The 18,270-nt window shown below is 44.6% G+C and overlaps 1 protein-coding gene across 1 annotated transcript in view; it reads right to left on the bottom strand.

Moving 5' to 3' along the window:
- Nucleotides 1-18,270, bottom strand: part of DNAH5 (dynein axonemal heavy chain 5) — a 321,369-nt gene that overhangs the window by 175,979 nt on the left and 127,120 nt on the right. Inside the window, exons 27-33 of the mRNA XM_056109071.1 lie at nt 17,305-17,367; nt 16,514-16,752; nt 13,783-14,023; nt 12,385-12,584; nt 7,784-7,937; nt 5,492-5,655; nt 1,681-1,837 (exon numbers count right to left, since the gene is read on the bottom strand). Of these exons, the coding sequence (XP_055965046.1) occupies nt 1,681-1,837; nt 5,492-5,655; nt 7,784-7,937; nt 12,385-12,584; nt 13,783-14,023; nt 16,514-16,752; nt 17,305-17,367 (1,218 nt within the window). The remainder of the gene's footprint in view (nt 1-1,680; nt 1,838-5,491; nt 5,656-7,783; nt 7,938-12,384; nt 12,585-13,782; nt 14,024-16,513; nt 16,753-17,304; nt 17,368-18,270) is intronic.

The raw sequence follows: 18,270 nt of genomic DNA, 5'->3' as shown, positions 1-18,270 counted from the left end.
CCTATTTAATACCTTTCATGGCCTTTGCCAAGTCAGAAGGAAGTTAAATTCGTAAGCACAAATCTAGGAGAAAGTCCCGAGCCAGAAGTAAGTCCCATGCACTGTTGAGTTTGACCCAAAAAACCTCATGTTTAATGAGTTCTTTGGAATCCCATGTTTAATGACCTCTTTGGAATCTCCATGAGGCTAAAGACTTGTTGGGAACAGTTAAAAAAGTGTTTTAACCAAACATGATGAAAAACAAGGAATCCCATCAGTCCAATTACTTCTGAAACCTGATGGAAACCACTGAATTCTTGCAATTCTAGACAAGATGATATTTTATGAGCAATTGACTTGTGTTTGTTGAATTTCTAAATTGTTAACTTGGCACATAAAATGATGCTCTCTACTGCGGCATTCCTAACACCCTGTAAGCAATTTGTTAATCAAATTGGGATATTAAAAAGAATCAGAATTTGAAGGCAAACTGAACCCAAAAATTTCTTTTTAGTCCTGGCTGAGACTTAATGGACAGTAAACCTTTAAAAACATAGTATCGGCAGGCCAGGGAAACAGCCTAGTTTTCAAGGGTCACGTAAATTCTTACCGGTACCACTTGCCTCCCTGCTCTCCAGGAACTGCCAAGATTTCCTTGGTGGGATGCAGAACCCCTAAACCCACCAGTGAGCCATCTGCCTTGATTGGCTGAGTAAGGCAGGGTCAGGGCAGAGCCCCCCCTGAGTTCTATTTGGGAATCCCACCATAAAAATCAAATCAAGGAGGAACCGGCACGTCCTTCTTGCCCTGCCGAGACCACAAGTTGCCCCCTCCCCCAAGCAGCTCTCCAGCAAGGCCATGGCCCCAGAGGCACATGGACCTAATTCAGAACCCAGCAGCTTTTGGCAGAGATGTGAATGGACTATGCATTAAGCTATGACGCCGTGCCCCCACCCCCAGGAGGGAAAGGGTGTCTATCTCTTCCACCTTCCACTCCCCCACCCCCCCACCCCCACAGCATGATGGCTGCTGCCTCAGAGCTTATTGAGCAGCCCAGGTATGAGCCGGCAGTGACAGAGCAACTGCGGCCTCATGGGATGGAGGAACGGAACCAGCATGTTCTTCTTGCCCTGACGAGACCAGGAGTTGCCCCCAATGAGTGGCTCTCTGGCACGGCCATGGGCCCAGAGGCACACAAACCAATCTTGGAGCTATGCGGCTTTTGGCAGAAATCCTTCCAGACTTAATTAGTAAAATATCAGAAATCAAAATCACATGCTCTTCATAACCAGCAATAGAAAACAAATTATTTTATGATGACTTTTCAGCAGGTTTGATTGTTGGGAGAAAATTCCAAATAACAATGGTGCATCTTTTTTTGAAATAATGAATGTAATCAAGAAGAAAGACAGTTAAGTGGAAATCATCTGCCTCACAGGCATGGGGAGGGGCGGGATGGGGGGGTCTATTGGGGTTCTAGGTGGTGGAAAATATGCACTGGTGAAGAGATGGGTGTCTGACCATTGTATGACCGAGACTTAAACCTGAAAGCTTTGTAACTGTTCTCACGGTGAATCAATAAATAAATTTAAAACAAAGCAAAACAAAACAAAAAATCAAAATGAAACACCTTGGTAGAGGATGATTAAATAAAGGCAGCCAAAGATGCTATCACTGTCAGCTACACAGAATCAGGCTAACCTTTTCGTGGAACTTGACGGTTTTGATGTTGTCAAATACATTCAGCAAATGGGCCTGGATGGTGTGTGTGTCTGACGCCTGTCCCAGAATTTCTAGCAAGGCAGGGTCTGAGACAAAGAAGAACCGTGGAAAGCAAAGTCGTTTTTTCTCCAAGTATCTAAGTGAAAGGAAAAGAATAATCTTTAAAAAGCACGCAAGGCTGACGTTCCTATGAATAAATTCATCTGGATGGAGCTGTGGGGGTATTTCTGAAACCATCGGATTTTGCCCACATACTGTCCAACATTGATGTTTTGGCTTTGTCTGGCCAGTAGCTCTCCAAACTGGGCGAGGCGAACAATTTGTTGTTTACCCAACTAGTAGAAGGACCTCCGCAGTTTCCATTGGACTTCACTGAAAACATTGCATTTTCTTTGCAGAGAACTGGGAGAGAAAAATTCACACAGGAAGCACTTTGGTTTTGATTATTTTGCAAGCACAGTGCTAGGTCAGCGCAAAGCTGCATCTCATTTGTGAAATTGTTGCTTCAGAGACTCATCAATGACTCCACCACCAAAGCAGAAGAAGAATCCAGCTGGGAACGAGCTGTTGGAAAGGCCTGGGCTTGATTTGCTGGCGCTGGAGCATCTCAGGCGCAGGCAACCCTCCTGCCTAGCCCTCTGGCAACGGGACTCTTGCTGCTAGAGCTACTCTATTTTGCAACCATCCCCTACATTGTGGACTACTCTCTGATTCTCATAACTGTTCCTCATTTTCTAGCACACTTGGATGTAATGAACACAGTATTCATTGTTGTTTCCTTATACTTTATCGGGGGACTGGGGAGCGGTTTCATTCCTGGCTATGGCATTGAGGACAGGAAATACAATACCAGTGATCTAACCCTTTTAAGAAAGATCAGAATCACTTGAACTACATCTCTTGGTCTCTCCAGTTTCCATCTGAAAGTTTACTAGTACTCTTTTCCAAGTGTGTCTTTTTTAATTTCTTCTCCTTCCACATCAATTGTTTTTTATCTCTTTGCTGTGAAGAATTATGGTGGCAATAGCTTTATTTCACAGAAGCAGAATTCTGTGCATAGGGAAAGAGAATTTTTACTACAGAATTAAGTGAATCAGCAGTCACAGCGGGTGAAGGTCTTCAGAGGCACTCGTGGGGAACGCGTGAGGGGAAGGGGAGATTCAGTCAAATGCAGACTTTGGCTCTGTTGAGCCGGTTGCAAATTCACCAAAAGAGAGAACTTTTTCAGGGGGTGAAAGAAGGAAGGGAATAAAAGATATGTATGGATAGGTGAGGGTAAGTGAGGAACTTGGGAGGAAATACAAATATCTAAAATGACAAAAAATCTCCCTCAAACATAATTTGCAGGTGGCACTGTAGCACTGTCCTCCTGTTGTTCATCGATTTGCTCGAGCGGGCCCAGTAACGTCTCCATTGTGAGACTTGTTGATACTGTGTTTGGTATATCAAATATGTCATGGGTAGCTTGCCAGGCTTTGACGTGCAGGCGGGATACTCTCGGTAGCTTGCCAGGCACTCCGAGAGGGGTGGAGGAATCAAACTCGGGTCGGCCTTATTGGACGTGTGCAAGGCAAATGCCCTACCCGCTGTGCTATCACCAGTGGCAGTAAGAAAAATTATCATAACTCTAAATGCTCATAAACTGTATATACATTTTAGGAAGGGAAATATTTAAAAGAGAGACAGTACAAGGATCAAGGTGTTTGTCTTGCACACAGCTGAGCCAGGTTGATACACAGCAACACATTTCGTTCCCTCAGCACCTTCAGGACTGATCCCTGAGCACAGAGCCAGGAGTAACACCTGAGCACTGCTGAGTATACCATCAAAACAAAAGATTCTATGCCTCAATCTCCCTAGAACATTACAATTAATTATATTTTTACTTTCATGATTTGATCTTGAGAGTAATCAATTTCAATCAATCAAATGTACTTAATGACAACTGGGTATATTTTTACTTTCATATCTTGATCCTGATTATCCAAGGGGAGATTTAATAATTACTCCTTTACATAGCTCTATATATGTAAAATGTGCGTGTCTGTATGTCTGTGCATACCAATAACTTAGAAGCAGACTCGTTGCTGAAACAAGCATAAAGGATATATATAAGAACCTCGCTGTATTGCAAACTATAATTCCCAGGAGAAAAACAGAGTGAGAGAGAGATCAAAGAAAAGTGCCTGTCTTATAGGCAGGCTGTGTAAAGCGCAGGGCACGGGGCGGGGGAGGAGGGGGTGCGTGCAAATGGCGAAGGTGGCAGGAGGGAAACTGAGGGTGTTGGCGGTGAAAAATGTACACTGGTGAGGGATGGGTATTGGGACACACTATGACTGATACCCTATCATGAACAACTTTGTAACTGTATATCTCCCAGTAATTTGACTTAAATAAAAGCAGACTCTTACCTGTCTAATGTGACTACTTTTAAACACATTATTCATCTTACATTTATTGAGCACAATGCAATAGTATTTGGGTTGTAAAGATGCTTTTCTAAGAAGGGTATCAGAAAGAAAAAGAAGAATATTCATTTTATGAGTCAGAAAGAGAGGGACAGACATAGAAAGATTGCACTCATTTGTGGAATATAAAGTAACAGCGGGTAGGGCGTTCGCCTTACACGCGGCCAACATGGCCGACCCGAGTTCGATTCCTCCGCCCCTCTCGGAGAGCCCGGCAAGCTACCGAGAGTACTCAATATGCCAGACACAGTAACAACAAAGTCTCCAATGGAGACGTTACTGGGCCCGCTCGAGCAAATCGACGATCAACGGGAGGGCCTTTACCTTTACCTTTAAAGTAACAGAATGGGAGACTAGCACCCGAGAATAGTAAAGATAAGTACGAGGGGGATTGCTTCACGGCTTGGAAGCCAGTCTCACATGCTGGGGGAAAAGGCAGCTTAGATAGAGAAGGAACCACCAAGTAAAGGGTGCTAGGAGGGCCTGCTCAGGATGGGAGATGCAGGCTGAAAGTAGACTACAGACCGAATATGATGACCACTTAATACCTCTATTGCAAACCACAACACCCAAAGAGAAAGAGAGAAAAAGGAAATGCCCTGCCACAGAGGCGGGGTAGGGTGGAGGGGATGGGGTGGGGGAGGTGGGAGGGATGAGGGACCATTGGTGGAAGAAAATGGGCACTGGTGGAGGAATGGGTCATTGTATGACTGAAACGCAAGCACAAAAGTTTATAAGTCTGCAACTGTAGCAGAGTGGGTAGGGCATTTTTGCCTCGCACGCAGCCCACATGGCCGACCTGAGTTTGATTCCTCCGCCCCTCTTGGAGAGTCTGGCAAGCTACTGAGAGTGTCTTGCCCACATGGCAAAGCCTGGAAAGCCACCCATGACGTATTCGATATGCCAAACACAGTAAACACAGTAACAACAAGTCTCACGATGGAGACGTTACTGAGACATTACCACTCAAGCAAATAGATGAACAACAGGAGGGCAGTGCAGTGCAGTACCTGTACCCCATGGTGATTCACTAATAAAAAATTTTAACCAAAGAAAAAAAGAAGAATATTCATTTTAAAGGACAGCTGGAGAACTATTGCAAACTCTTGTTTTAGTGATGGAATTAACTAGAAGCCCCAGAATGCCGTCATCAGGACATATCCAGGAAGGGCTCGCAGAGGACATGAGATTCCAAACCAGCCGTTGGATCTGTGCAACATTGTGGACAGGAAGTTGAGTCTTCACCACAGACACAGACCTGGAATCTCCCAGCTCGTATCTCTGGAGCCTTCATGCACGAGGGTGCTCACTGAGTGTCTTACCCCGTCAGGGACTTCTGGCACATCTCCAGCTGTTCCAGCAGGTGAGGCAGCAGCTGCCCCATAGTCTCATCTCCCACGCAGCACTGGACCACGTTCGGGGTCTCGTGCGCCCGAGTCATAATCTTCACCCAGGATTTGTCGATGTTGGAAAAACGCTTGGCTTCCTGTGGGAAAGGGAAAGGGAATGACGGGTTCCCCCCGCCCCCAGTGGTGTCAAGGGCAGCACACCTCCCCCTCCCCCACTCTGGGCCCCAGCTGACGCCCTGAGCACCCCAGCTGGATTCCCCAAATGCCACATGGGCTCTAGTTCCATCCTCCCAATTGACTTTACTACCCCATCTTAAATAAAGATGCTATTTAACTTAACCCTAGTACCCTCTTTATGTTTAGCAAAAATGGGGGGGGGGAGGAATATACAAAAACAAAAGCACAATATGAGACAGCATGGGGAAAAAGACACACGCTACTGTTCTCAGTGATTATCTCCAAATAAAGCAAGTTTTCGATTTTTCATACTTTATATTTATTTTGCATTGAATCCTTTGGATATTTAGACAACAGAGTTAACATTTTAAAGAAAGATGTGGATGGGGATTGGGGGGCGGGGAGGAGCGCTAGTACAGCGGGTAGGGTGTTTGCCTTGCATGCAGCCGACCCAGGTTCAATCCCTGGCATCCCATATGGTCCCTCAAGCAACGCTAGGAGTAATTCTTGAGTGCAGAGCCAGGAATAACCCCTGAGCATTTCTGGGTGTGACCCAAAAAGCCAAGAAAAAAGTATGGAAAGAAAGAAAGAAAGAAAGAAAGAAAGAAAGAAAGAAAGAAAGAGAAAGAAAGAGAGAGAGAGAAAGAAAGAAAGAAAGAAAGAAAGAAAGAAAGAAAGAAAGAGAGAGAGAAAGAAAGAAAGAGAGAAAGAGAGTGTAGGGCGGTGGGGGCAGAGAGATAGTACAGAGGAGAGGGCATTTGCATTTCAAGCAGTCCACCTGGCATCAGTCCCTGGCACCTCTTATGGTCCCCTGAGGCTGCCAGGAGCACAAAGCCGAAATAAGCCCTGAGCATTGCCAGGTGTGGCACCAAAACCAAAGGCGAAGAAGAAGATACAAAATAAAATCTGGTATAGCCCTAACCTGTTTTTCAGGAAAAAAGCAGAGAAGTGAATAGATGTTTTTGGTAAGTGTTTAGACTTTTATTCTCTTCCTTGAGACTTTCTTAGTTTCAGCAATGAGCATGTCTCATCAATTATGATGGCAAGGAGCCTGCCTCGTTCTTTCTATACTGTATGTCAAAGTTAACACTGATCAGTTCACCTGGGGGTTCTCCACCCATCAAGAAGAAAACCATGCTAAATATAAAAGCTAAGTCAAACAACAACAACTTACATTTATGTCTATGGATATATTTCACCAGTAGCCAAAAAAAGGAAACTGGCAAGGAGATATATAAATAAACAGAAACCAAGTAAAAAGAAAGCTTTACTTTGGAGACTCTCTCAATATAATCAGGCTTCTAAATTCAAATAGACTGTTCAAAATGTTATAATTTTGCCAATGATTTGAGGTAATTGAATAAGAACTCCTAAGATTTTGTCATCTTTTTCAAAAGCTCAAAATATATTCTATCTATGTATATCTAGTGAGATGACTGTAATTTGATGAGGGAAAAAATACATCTTAAGAGGGACTTTTTTGTTTGACAGATTTCTCCCAGTTTATTTCCACCCTTCAGTGCAGATATAATTGGGTATTTTATATCGTGTGAGTTATTTTTAAATGTCAGCAGTAGAAGAGCAAATTATCCTACCATTGTCAAGATAACTACTCTATAATTCTACCTTTTGATTATTTGAAGTGTATCAATAATTCACGCTTTCATTCTTCATTTTTTAACCCTCTGTCTCCTTTTAAAACCTAATCACTTTATATTATTCCTTCACCAATTTTTCACACCACTCCTTCTTTTCCAGAATTACTGTATATTGGAAGACTTGCTCTATAGCAATCCCCAACAGATTGAGGGGGGAGGGCTCAACAGAGGTTGAAATTGAAGCTCATTTTTAAACGGAATTGCTACTGAATACTTCTCTAAACTAAAATCCAAGTGAAGTGTTTGGAGGTATAGCTGGTAAAGTGCTTGCCTCGCACACAACTTAAGCACCCCAGATGGTCCCCCAAGCACCGCCAGGAGTGACTCCTGAGCACAGAGCAAGAACAAGTACGGCACCCAGTGAGGTGTGGCCCAAAAACCAATAAAACAAAATAAAATCCAAGTGGAAGCATAAAGAACATTCTAAAACCTTAGGAAGCTGCTTAGCAATATCTCCTCCCACAAAGACGGCTTCCAGATAAATCCACAAGTTTTGCACCATCATCCAGTTCTCAATGATGTCGGTGGAGTTGGAAAGATACTGTACCCATTTTTGAATCTGGGTTTTGAAAGGCACATTGTACCTAAAATGAGAAAGATGATCAATAATTTAGAGGCTTCAGATCTTCTTTTTGTTGCAATTTTCCAACCAGAAGGCATTTTTAATCATTTTCACATCTCTGTAGAAATTTCCTCAGTGATTTCTATCTAACTGTTATTAGTAACATGTAAATTACACATGAATGTAATTGACACCTGTAAGTTACACGTGGCCTTTAAATTCAAATTGGAAATGAACAAAAGTTATCTCAATTTGCAGATGATATCTTAATATGCATAGAAAGCCCTAAAGTCTCCTCTTTAAAAAAACAAAAAAACACCTCTTAGAAAGAACGAACTGTTAAAGAGACAGGCAACCACAGTGATGAGACACGCAGGGTCTCACAGGATGGGGGTGGAGCCGGCTCTTTCCTCCCTACCCCAACGAGACCCTGTGTCGCAGCCCACAAACAGCCTCTCTGGCTCCTGATCAAGCTACTTAACGGCCATGATCCCAGAGACTCAGAAACAAATCTCGGAACCCAGTGGCTTTTGGCAGAAATGCATCCAGACTCACAGTAGGTTACTGTCACTGGGCCACCCCAGGGGGGAAAGGATGCTGTCCCTCCGCCTGCTGCCCCTAGGTGGCTCGGTGGCCACCACCCTCCAGAGGCCATTGGACGGTCAGGTCTGGGCCCTCAGTGATGAGACACGTGGGGCCTCACGGGATGGGAGTGGAGCCGGCCCCTTCCTCCCTGTCCCAATGAGACCCCAAGTCGCCACCCACGAACGGCCTTTCTGGTTCCTAATCAAGCTGCTTAATGGCCATGATCCCAGAGACTCAGAAACAAATCTCAAAACCCACTGGCTTTTGGCAGAAATGAGTCCAGACTCACAGTAGGTTACTGTCACTGGGCCACCCCAGGGGGGAAAGGATGCTGTCCCTCCGCCTGCTCCCCCTAGGTGGCTCGGTGGCCACCACCCTCCAGAGGCCATTGGACGGTCAGGTCTGGGCCCTCAGTGATGAGACACGTGGGGCCTCACGGGATGGGGGTGGAGCCGGCCCCTTCCTCCCTGTCCCAATGAGACCCCAAGTCGCCACCCACGAACGGCCTTTCTGGTTCCTGATCAAGCTGCTTAACGGCCATGATCCCAGAGACTCAGAAACAAACCTCAAAACCCACTGGCTTTTGGCAGAAATGAGTCCAGACTCACAGTAGGTTACTGTCACTGGGCCACCCCAGGGGGGAAAGGATGCTGTCCCTCCGCCTGCTGCCCCTAGGTGGCTCGGTGGCCACCACCCTCCAGAGGCCATTGGACGGTCAGGTCTGGGCCCTCAGTGATGAGACACGTGGGGCCTCACGGGATGGGGGTGGAGCCGGCCCCTTCCTCCCTGTCCCAATGAGACCCCAAGTCGCCACCCACGAACGGCCTTTCTGGTTCCTGATCAAGCTGCTTAATGGCCATGATCCCAGAGACTCCAGAACAAATCTCAGAACCCAGCAGGTTTTGACAGAAATCCTTCCAGATTTAACTGTTAAAATTTCAAAATTTCAAAATCACGTGGCCACTACTGCAGCTGCGCAACATCACCATAACCAGCAATAGAACACAAATGGTTTCCTGTTGCCTTTTCAGCAGATCTGAGTGTTGGGATAAAATCCCAAATAATAAAGCGATAGCACAGCGGCAGGGCGTTTGCATTGCAAGCGGCCAACATGTTCGACCCGAGTTCGATTCCTCCGCCCCTCTCGGAGAGCCCGGCAAGCTACCGGCAGAGCCTGGCAAGCTCCCCGTGACGTATTCAATATGCCAAACACAGTAACAACAAGTCTCAAAATGGAGATGCTACTGGGCCCGCTCGAGCAAATCAATGAATAACGGGAGAACCGTGACCATGTTAATGGTGGGTGTGGTGTCCAAATGTTGAATGTAATCAAAGTATAGAGAGAGTAATGTGGAAATCATCTACCCCACAGGTAGGGGGAGGGTGGGGATGGGGTTATACTGGGGTTTTTGATGGTGGAGAATGGGCACTGGTGAAGGTACGGGTGTTTCATTGTATGACCGAGACTTAAACCCGAAGGCTTTGTAACTGCTCTCAGGGTGATTCAATAAATAAAATTATAAAAAATGGAAAAAAAAGTAAGGTGGAGTTCATGCCCAATTCAATCAGCTAATCAGTGGCTGAATAAATAGCAGTACTCCTACATAAAAAATAAATAAATAAAAAGAAAGAAAGAGAGAAACGGGCAACAACATCAAGATACAAAAGCTTTACATTTTATTTGTAAACAATACAGTAAAAGAGAAAGAAATCAAAACAATCTAAAATACAGAATCTAAATAAATAACAGACAGTGCTGAAAAATAACCAAATCTTGGCACTGGGATTCGGAGCAAATTACCTAATAGTGGGGCTGGGGTGGGGTGAAGAGAGAAAACCCATTGTAGAAAAACGGGGAACACATGGAGCACCATGCTACTTTGTGATTGGGGGGTTAGTAATTTTATAAAAGTAAAGTAAAGGTAAAGGCCCTCCCGTTGATCGTCGATTTGCTCGAGCGGGCCCAGTAACGTCTCCATTGGAGACTTGGTTGTTACTGTGTCTGGCATATCGAATACTCTCGGTAGCTTGCTGGGCTCTCCAAGAGGGGCGGAGGAATCAAACCTGGGTCGGCCTTGTTGGCCGCTTGTAAGGCAAACGCCTAACAGTACAAATTTTAACACTACTATAACTTCATAAACTACAATAACATATAAATAAATTTGTATTCAAAAATAAAAACAAAAAAGAACAACCTACTTATGGACTGAACATGTTTGCCACTCAATGCCTCTTTTGCAGACCACAACACCCAAAAGGAGAGAGAGAACACAGGGGATTGCCCTGCCACAGAGACAGGGGGGATGGGGGGATGGGGGTGGGAGGGATATTATCCATGGTGGTGGAAAATGGGCACTGGTGGAGGGATGGGTATCTGATCATTGTATAATTGAAACCAAAGCACAAAAAATTGTAAATCTACAACTTTAAAAAAAATAAAATAAAATAAAGGGGAAAAAAAAAAAGGGGAAAAAAAAACAAAAAAAAATAAAGAAAATGATTAAAGATAAAAAAAAAAAAAAAAGAACAACCTACTTAAAAACTGCATCAAAAAGTATCAGGCAGTGGATAGGGTGTTTGCCTTGCAAACGCCAGACCCTGTGCAAGGCAGATCCAGGAGTGATCCCTGAGCACAGAGCCAGGAGTAACCTGAGCATAGCTTGGTATGGTCCCAAAACAAATAAAAGAAAAACACAAAAAGCACTGATACACCTATACTAAAAGAATAGAGGTACATTTTATAAAGTAACAATCATTCATTTTAATAACCCCTGCATTTTATACAAACATAAAATATCGAGAAGGGCAAATTATTTCAAAATGAACAAAAGAAAACAATGCATCAAGGAAATGTAAGTTCCAAGCTATGACTTGCAAGGCCAAATTATGGTTTCTTATCAAAACATTATGTTTTTTTAAATTTTTATTAGTGAGACACCATGAGGTACAGTTGTAGACTTATAAATTTTTGTGCTTGGTTTTGATAATGGTAGGCTATTTGTTGGCTCTGCTGTCTACTTCTGTTAGTGAATTAAACAGGTAATTTTCTATCTCTTTTGGTCATCTTATTAACATAAGTACACAACTAAGGGTTTCTATTGCATAGATCTTGACAAAAACAACAAAGAAAGAATGTCCAAGTACAGTACTTAGAGTTCCAAATCCAGAATCCCTGTCTCCCTGCGTTCCAGAGTCACTGTGCTGTTGGCAGTGTTGGAGGGCTGTTGTAGCAAAGCTGGCATGGGCCATAAAAGCCAAGTGGCTAACCACATGATTCGTGATTGCATTCCAGTGATGGCATCACGCAGATGGAACAGGCAGGGGAGAATAAAGTATACCAAGACTATGTATGCTGCACCCGAGGCTAAAATTAAAAACCGGTTTTACAGGTAGTTTTAATGAAGAAATTGTATGAGAGGTATTGCTGCATTTTCTAATTTCCTTTGATTTGTTTATTATTATGGTTCTCAGTTCTCAGGAAAAAGATGTACAGTTTGGCTCTGAGAATATGGCTCAGTGATAGAACAAATGCCTTGTTTGTGTGGGGTGTAGGTTTGTTCCTAGCACAAAGAACGAAGGAAGGGAGGGAGGGAGGGAGGGAGGGAGGGAGGAAGGAAGGAAGGAAGGAAGGAAGGAAGGAAGGAAGGAAGGAAGGAAGGAAGCAGGGAAGGAATCAGGGAAGGAAGGAACAGGAGGGGAGAAGGAGGAAGGGAGGGAAGGGAGGAGGGTGGGAGGGAAGGAAGGCGGGTGGGAAGGAAGGAAGGAGGGGAAGAGGGAAAGAGGGAAGGGAGAGAGGGAAGAAGAAAGGAAGGGAGAAAGGATGGGTAGGGAGGGAGGGAAGGAGGGAGAAAGGAAGGGAAGGAGAGGTCGGCTTGTTGCCATACCTATTGCTCAGCAGCGAGCTCAGCAGCATCAAGCTGTCCTCCATGCTGGCGATGATTTCCGAGGTCGTGTCTCCTCGCAAGAGAAGCTCTCCACGGGTTTTGAAGCTGCCAAATGCGAAGGTTTTGTTGTCCCACTCCTGAATGACCTGCTTCAGCCTCTGCTCAATGTCCCTTTCTTTCACAGCACTGATGCAGATGTCCTGTTAAAATTGCAAGTCTCGTTTTGTGCATGACCTCCTGCAACAATCCTGTTTCAGCGCAAGTCCTGTCTTCACTATCCACTTCCTACTTATCCGCAGTCCCTCTGTTTCTAGATCCAGTGCTAATTAGACTGTGAGGTGGTGTGCAGAGTCCATCAGGAGAGATGGAGAAAGCAATGGCTTCCTAATAGTTTGGGATCATGAGGTCATCGGGCAGTGAGGGTCTGTCCCTAGCATGCACCTGACCTGGGAGTGATTCCTGGCACTACACGGTCCTTTGAGCAACTCTGGGTGTGGCCCTGGAGTCCCTCAAGTACTGCCAGGTGTGGCCATGGACAATCCCAACACTACTGTGTAGCCTGGGGACCATAGGGCCCAAGAAGCACAGCAGGCTGGGGACCCCTGCACTGAAATGCCAGCTGTGTTGGCCAAGAGTTGAAAGTGGGCGCCCCCGAGACCTCTGAGCACTTCTTGAAATGCTCAAAAAATTAGTAATAGTTTTACTTAGCAAATAGCACTGTAGCACTGTCCTCCAGTTGTTCATCAATTTACTCATGTGGGCACCAGTAATGTCTCCATTGTGAGACTTGTTACTGTGTTTGGCATATTGAATACACCACAGGGAGCTTGACAGGCTCTGCCGTGTGGGTGGGATACTCTCGGTAGCTTGCCGAGCTCACTGAGAGGGACAAAGGAATCGAACCCGGGTTGGCTGCATGCAAGGCAAATGGCCTGCCTGCTGTGCTACTGCTCCAGTCCAGGCTGGTTGGTAGACATTTTATTTCTCTCTCCTTCTATTTGAGGAGGAGTAAATAGTATTTCCAATATTACCTGTCAAACTATCCAGAAAGAAAGATCACATAAAAGTTTTGCAACTCTGGAGTACTATTTACTGGGTTCTGAGGGAAAAGGAAATCCTGCTAATTATAACATAAGTGGGACTGAAGGATATTAGGTTAAGTAACAGAGAGAGTCAGTCACTGGGATATCTCAGCTGGGTGGGGCCTAAAATACTGAACTCTTAAAAAAAATAATGAAGCAGATTGGAATAGTAGTTACCCAGGGCTGGAGGACCAAAAGAATGGGAGAGATTTCAAGACTCCCAATGTGGCTTACTGCCCCACATGCCTCAATGAGGGATACTACCGAACACATTTCATGCAACCTCTCCACTTTTACCGCCTTCTAGTCCCTGTACCTCTATTTCCTCTTTGTATTTCAGGAGAGGGGCTTCCATGATATTTCTCAATTTGAAGCTTTCGTTCCCCACGTCCAGACTATGCCCCGTGAGCGCCGTTATCCTCTCCCAGTGCCTCTCCATCATCGCCTTACTGGCCATGTGCTCCAGCAGTGGGCAGCACTCGCTGAAATCATCGATGGTTTTCTTCAGATCCAAGAAAGCCTGCCAGTCCTTCAAGGCCCGCGGCAGCTTCCGACACCTGGAAAGAGAAAGAAACAGTAACGAAGAGTTGTGCCCAGAGGCTCCAGCCCCCTCCAGCCTGCTAGCATGAGGTAAATTCAGTCCAGGTAAAAGCAGAGATGGTGCAGTGGAGAGGGAGCTGCTCTTGCACATGACCGACTGGGGTTCTATCCCTGGCACCTCCTCTGGTTTCCTGCTCCCCTCCTGGGTGCAGAGCCAAGAGTAATTACTGAGCACCTCCAAGTGCTTCCCCCCACACCCGCGAAATAAAAGTCACTTTAGGACCTTTAGGACTGAAGAGAAAGTACAGTGGGTAAAGCATATGTTTTACGTGTCATTAACCAGGTTCAATTCCCCATATCACAGATGGTCCCCCAAGGCTCTAAGTCAGGAGTGATCCTTGACTCAGAGCTGGGGGAACATCTTGTGGTACAAAAACAAAAACAAAACATAAGAGAATAAAATATCACTGTAGCACTGTCCTCCCGTTGTTCATCAATTTGCTCGTTGGGCCCAGTAATGTCTCCATTGTGAGACTTGTTGTTACTGTGTTTGGCATATTGAATACATCATGGGTAGCTTGCCGAGCGGGCGAGATACTCTCGGTAGTTTGCTGTGCTCTCTGAGAGGGCCGGAGGAATCGAACCCGGTTCAGCCAGGTCGGCCATGTGCAAGGCAAATGCCCTACCTGCTGTGCTATCGCTCCAGTCCATGATAAGAATATACCTTTTTATTAATAAAACTTAAGAGGCAAGTGTTTTTAATAAAAAATCATTACCAAAATACAATATTAAAGTCAATACATGGCAAACTCCTGTAAAGCAAAATAAATTATTCTAATATGTTCTAATTTGGGAGCTGGGGGGAAGGAATGCAGAGAGACAGTATAGGGGTTAAGGCATTTGCCTCACATGCAGCCAAGTCTAGTTTGATCCCCCAAAACACACATGTTCCCAAGCACCACATCAAAAATGATCCCTGAGCCAGAGGTAATGCCTGGAGCCAGAGTCAAGTAGGGCCCGAAGCTCAAATACATCAATAAAAGTCATTTTGAAGGCCAATCTCGTAAACTCTCATGATTCAGAGAATACCTGTTCATTTGGTTTTTGTTCGGGGGCCACATCATCTGCTCAGGGCTTACTCCTGGCTCTGCATTCAAGGACCATCCTGGCAGGCTCAGGGGACCAAATGGCATGCTGGGGATCAAAGTCGGGTTGACCTTGGCGAGCCAGATGCCCTGCTTGCCTGCTACACAATTGCTCCGGCCACCTGATAAAATATTTTTATACTGTGTAAAACTCTTCTTTCCCATCCGGAAATACTAACTAGGCAAAATGCATGATTTTGAATCACAGATTTACCTTTCAATTCAATTCTGCGAGCACATATCAGGAGCCTAGCAAGTACCAAGAACAGTTGAAAACAAAACAAAAGACTCAATTTTCTTTAGGTTTAAAGTTAAAAATGATGTAAAAAATATTATGGAGCTCCAGATTTACTCCATTTATTTAATCCATATACCATAATCTTCTGAAGCGATAGCATAGTGGGTAGGGCATTTGCCTTGCAAGCGGCCAACATGGCCGACCCAAGTTCGATTCCTCCGCCCCTCTCGGAGAGCCCGGCAAGCTACCGAGAGTATCTCGCCCACACAGCAAAGCCTGGCAAGCTACCCGTGATGTATTCGATATGCCAAACCCAGTAACAATCGTCACAGTGGAGTAACAATTGTCACTGGGACCGCTCAAGCAAATTGATGAACAACGGGAGGACAGTAACAGTGACCATAAACTTCAAAAATTTGATACGTATAATACAAAGCTGAGCTCCCCTAAGGGAGCTGACACAAGGGTTCTGAAACAAGCATCCATGTTTAAAGGATGTTCTCATTTCACCCTGCACACACGTGGATCATTAATAAACAGCATTTATAAGATGATGTCAGTGGACAGCAGCCATGCACCATGGCCGTGCTTGCAAAACCTGACCCTAACAAAACCCCCAAATTTGGGATAATGAAGACAGTCTCAACAGCAGGGCTCAAATGTGCGCCAGGCAAGAACAGAACAGAACCCACCAGGACTTTGCCAGGATTTATCTTTACAGGTGCCTGGTTGGTTCCATGAACATCCCAGCCTCTGTGCTCAATGGACCCATCAATTTTGATGTGTCTACTAATGTTATCTTCTCAACTTAAACAACCACACATGTGCCTGGAGCCAGGGAGATGGGCGGGGGAGCAGAAATTGTGTCCAATACACAGCCAGCTTGTCCCCTCAGTTGGAGTTGTGGATACTAGCTTGCCCAAGGACACTGTACATGCCACAGTGTCCCTCTGACTCATTTTTTATAACAGACCCTGCTGAATGAAGATTAAAGGTGCCAATACAATTGGCTTTACTGTGATAAATCGCCACATCTGGGTTGAAAAGAGAACTTGAGAAACTATGAAAGGGAAAAGCGCACAAGCTCAAAGGTTCAAGATCTCTCTAAACATGTCATTGCTCACCTGTTCTGGAACTCTAAAAGTTCACTGTTGATTTTTTCAATATTCACTTCTGACCAGAGGATGTCGTGATAACTATTCACAGTGTCTATGACGCTGTTGTACAAAGTGTATATTTTCTGGAGTAGATTTAGTTGCTTCTTTATTTCCAGAAGCTGGGGATACTGGGTTACTGGGAGACCAAAGAGTTCCTCTCCCCCAGTATAGGTGATATATTTCCGATAGATATTATCAAACTGATTCTAATAAAAACAAAAGTGCAAACTCATCAAGACGGTTTCTATCTGAATCAACATGTGATGGAAACAAAAAATATGACAAATAAGAAAGCTGGTATGATATCTGAGCACATGTAAATAGAAACACTAAATTAATGACCAATTACAATGAAACCAACTCTCATTGTTATTATAAGAGTTACATTTTTAATTAAACATACATACTTCACGGGCTGGAGCCATAGCACAGCGGGTAGGGTGCTTGCCTTGCATGTGGCCAACCCGGGTTCGAGTCCTCTGCCCCTCTCGGAGAGCCTGGCAAGCTACCAAGAGTATCTCACCTGCACAACAAAGCCTGGCAAGCTACTCATGATGTATTCGATATGTCAAACACAGTAACAAGTCTCACAATGACGATGTTACTGGACCCACTCGAGCAAAATCGATGAACAATGGGAGGACAGTGCTACAGTGCTACATACTTCACAATAGATCTTTCTATAATTAGGAGAAAATGTATATATTTAAGGCACATTAATATTGTGCCTTAGAAGTCACAGAAATGACAAATATTACCTGAAACATGACAAGTCTGTCACTGGCTTCTTGGGGTTTCAAGCCACTGGCCATTGGGCCATTCTGAAATAAAAATTAAATATGAAATACTTATACAAAATTTTATGGCTTAATAGTTGAGTAATAAGGTTAACTTTCATATGTTCCACGTGCATGACAGAAAGCAGTCTAGATATTAAAACTAGATATTGAAAAGGTGAATATATTCTATAAGAAGTACACAAAAGGTTTACAGCAAAACTAAAACACTAATAGAAGTCACCATGGGTTTTTTTGTCTTGTTTTGCTTTTCTTTTGGGGTCACACCTGGTGATGCTCAGGGGTTACCCCTGACTTTGTGTTCAGGAATTACTCCCAGCAGTGCTTGGGGGACCATATGGGATGCTGGGGATTGAACCCAGGCCTTGCAAGACAAACGCCCTACCCATTGTACTATATCTCCAGCCCTAGAAGTCACTGTTTTCATATCTGTATTACAAATATAAATTATTCTCTTAACATCCCACACACGCTTTCCTACATGAGAACATGTTAAATAGGCAGGTTTCTATACTTCAGCCACAAAATTACTGCATCTGGGGCTGGAGCACTAGCACAGTGGGTAGGGTGTTTGCCTTGCACACGGCCGACCCAGGTTCGATTCCCGGCATCCCATGTGGTCCCCAAGCACTTCCAGGAGTAATTCCTGAGTGCATGAGTCAGGAGTAACCCCTGTGCATCGCCGGGTGTGACCCAAAAGGCAAAAAAAAAAAAGTACTACATTCGTCCAATCTCCTAAGTTTCACACATTTGTTGTATAATGTGCAACGAGTTAATAGTCACAAATTTTCCCCTACATTTCCTTTCTGGGTCTCATCATGCAGTATCCTCCTAGTAGAAGACTCTCTACTAAAGACCTGCTCTGTGGTTGGCATTTCTGTCCAGACACAGCTGTAAAGCGTCCTCAGTACCAAGGACAGTTCCTGC

The sequence above is a fragment of the Sorex fumeus genome, unplaced genomic scaffold (genome assembly GCF_029834395.1).
Source record: "Sorex fumeus unplaced genomic scaffold, SorFum_2.1 ptg000264l, whole genome shotgun sequence".
NCBI classification, from domain to species: Eukaryota; Metazoa; Chordata; class Mammalia; order Eulipotyphla; family Soricidae; genus Sorex; species Sorex fumeus.
Note: the sequence above shows the minus strand (reverse complement) of the source record. Positions and strands in the feature narration are given on the sequence as shown.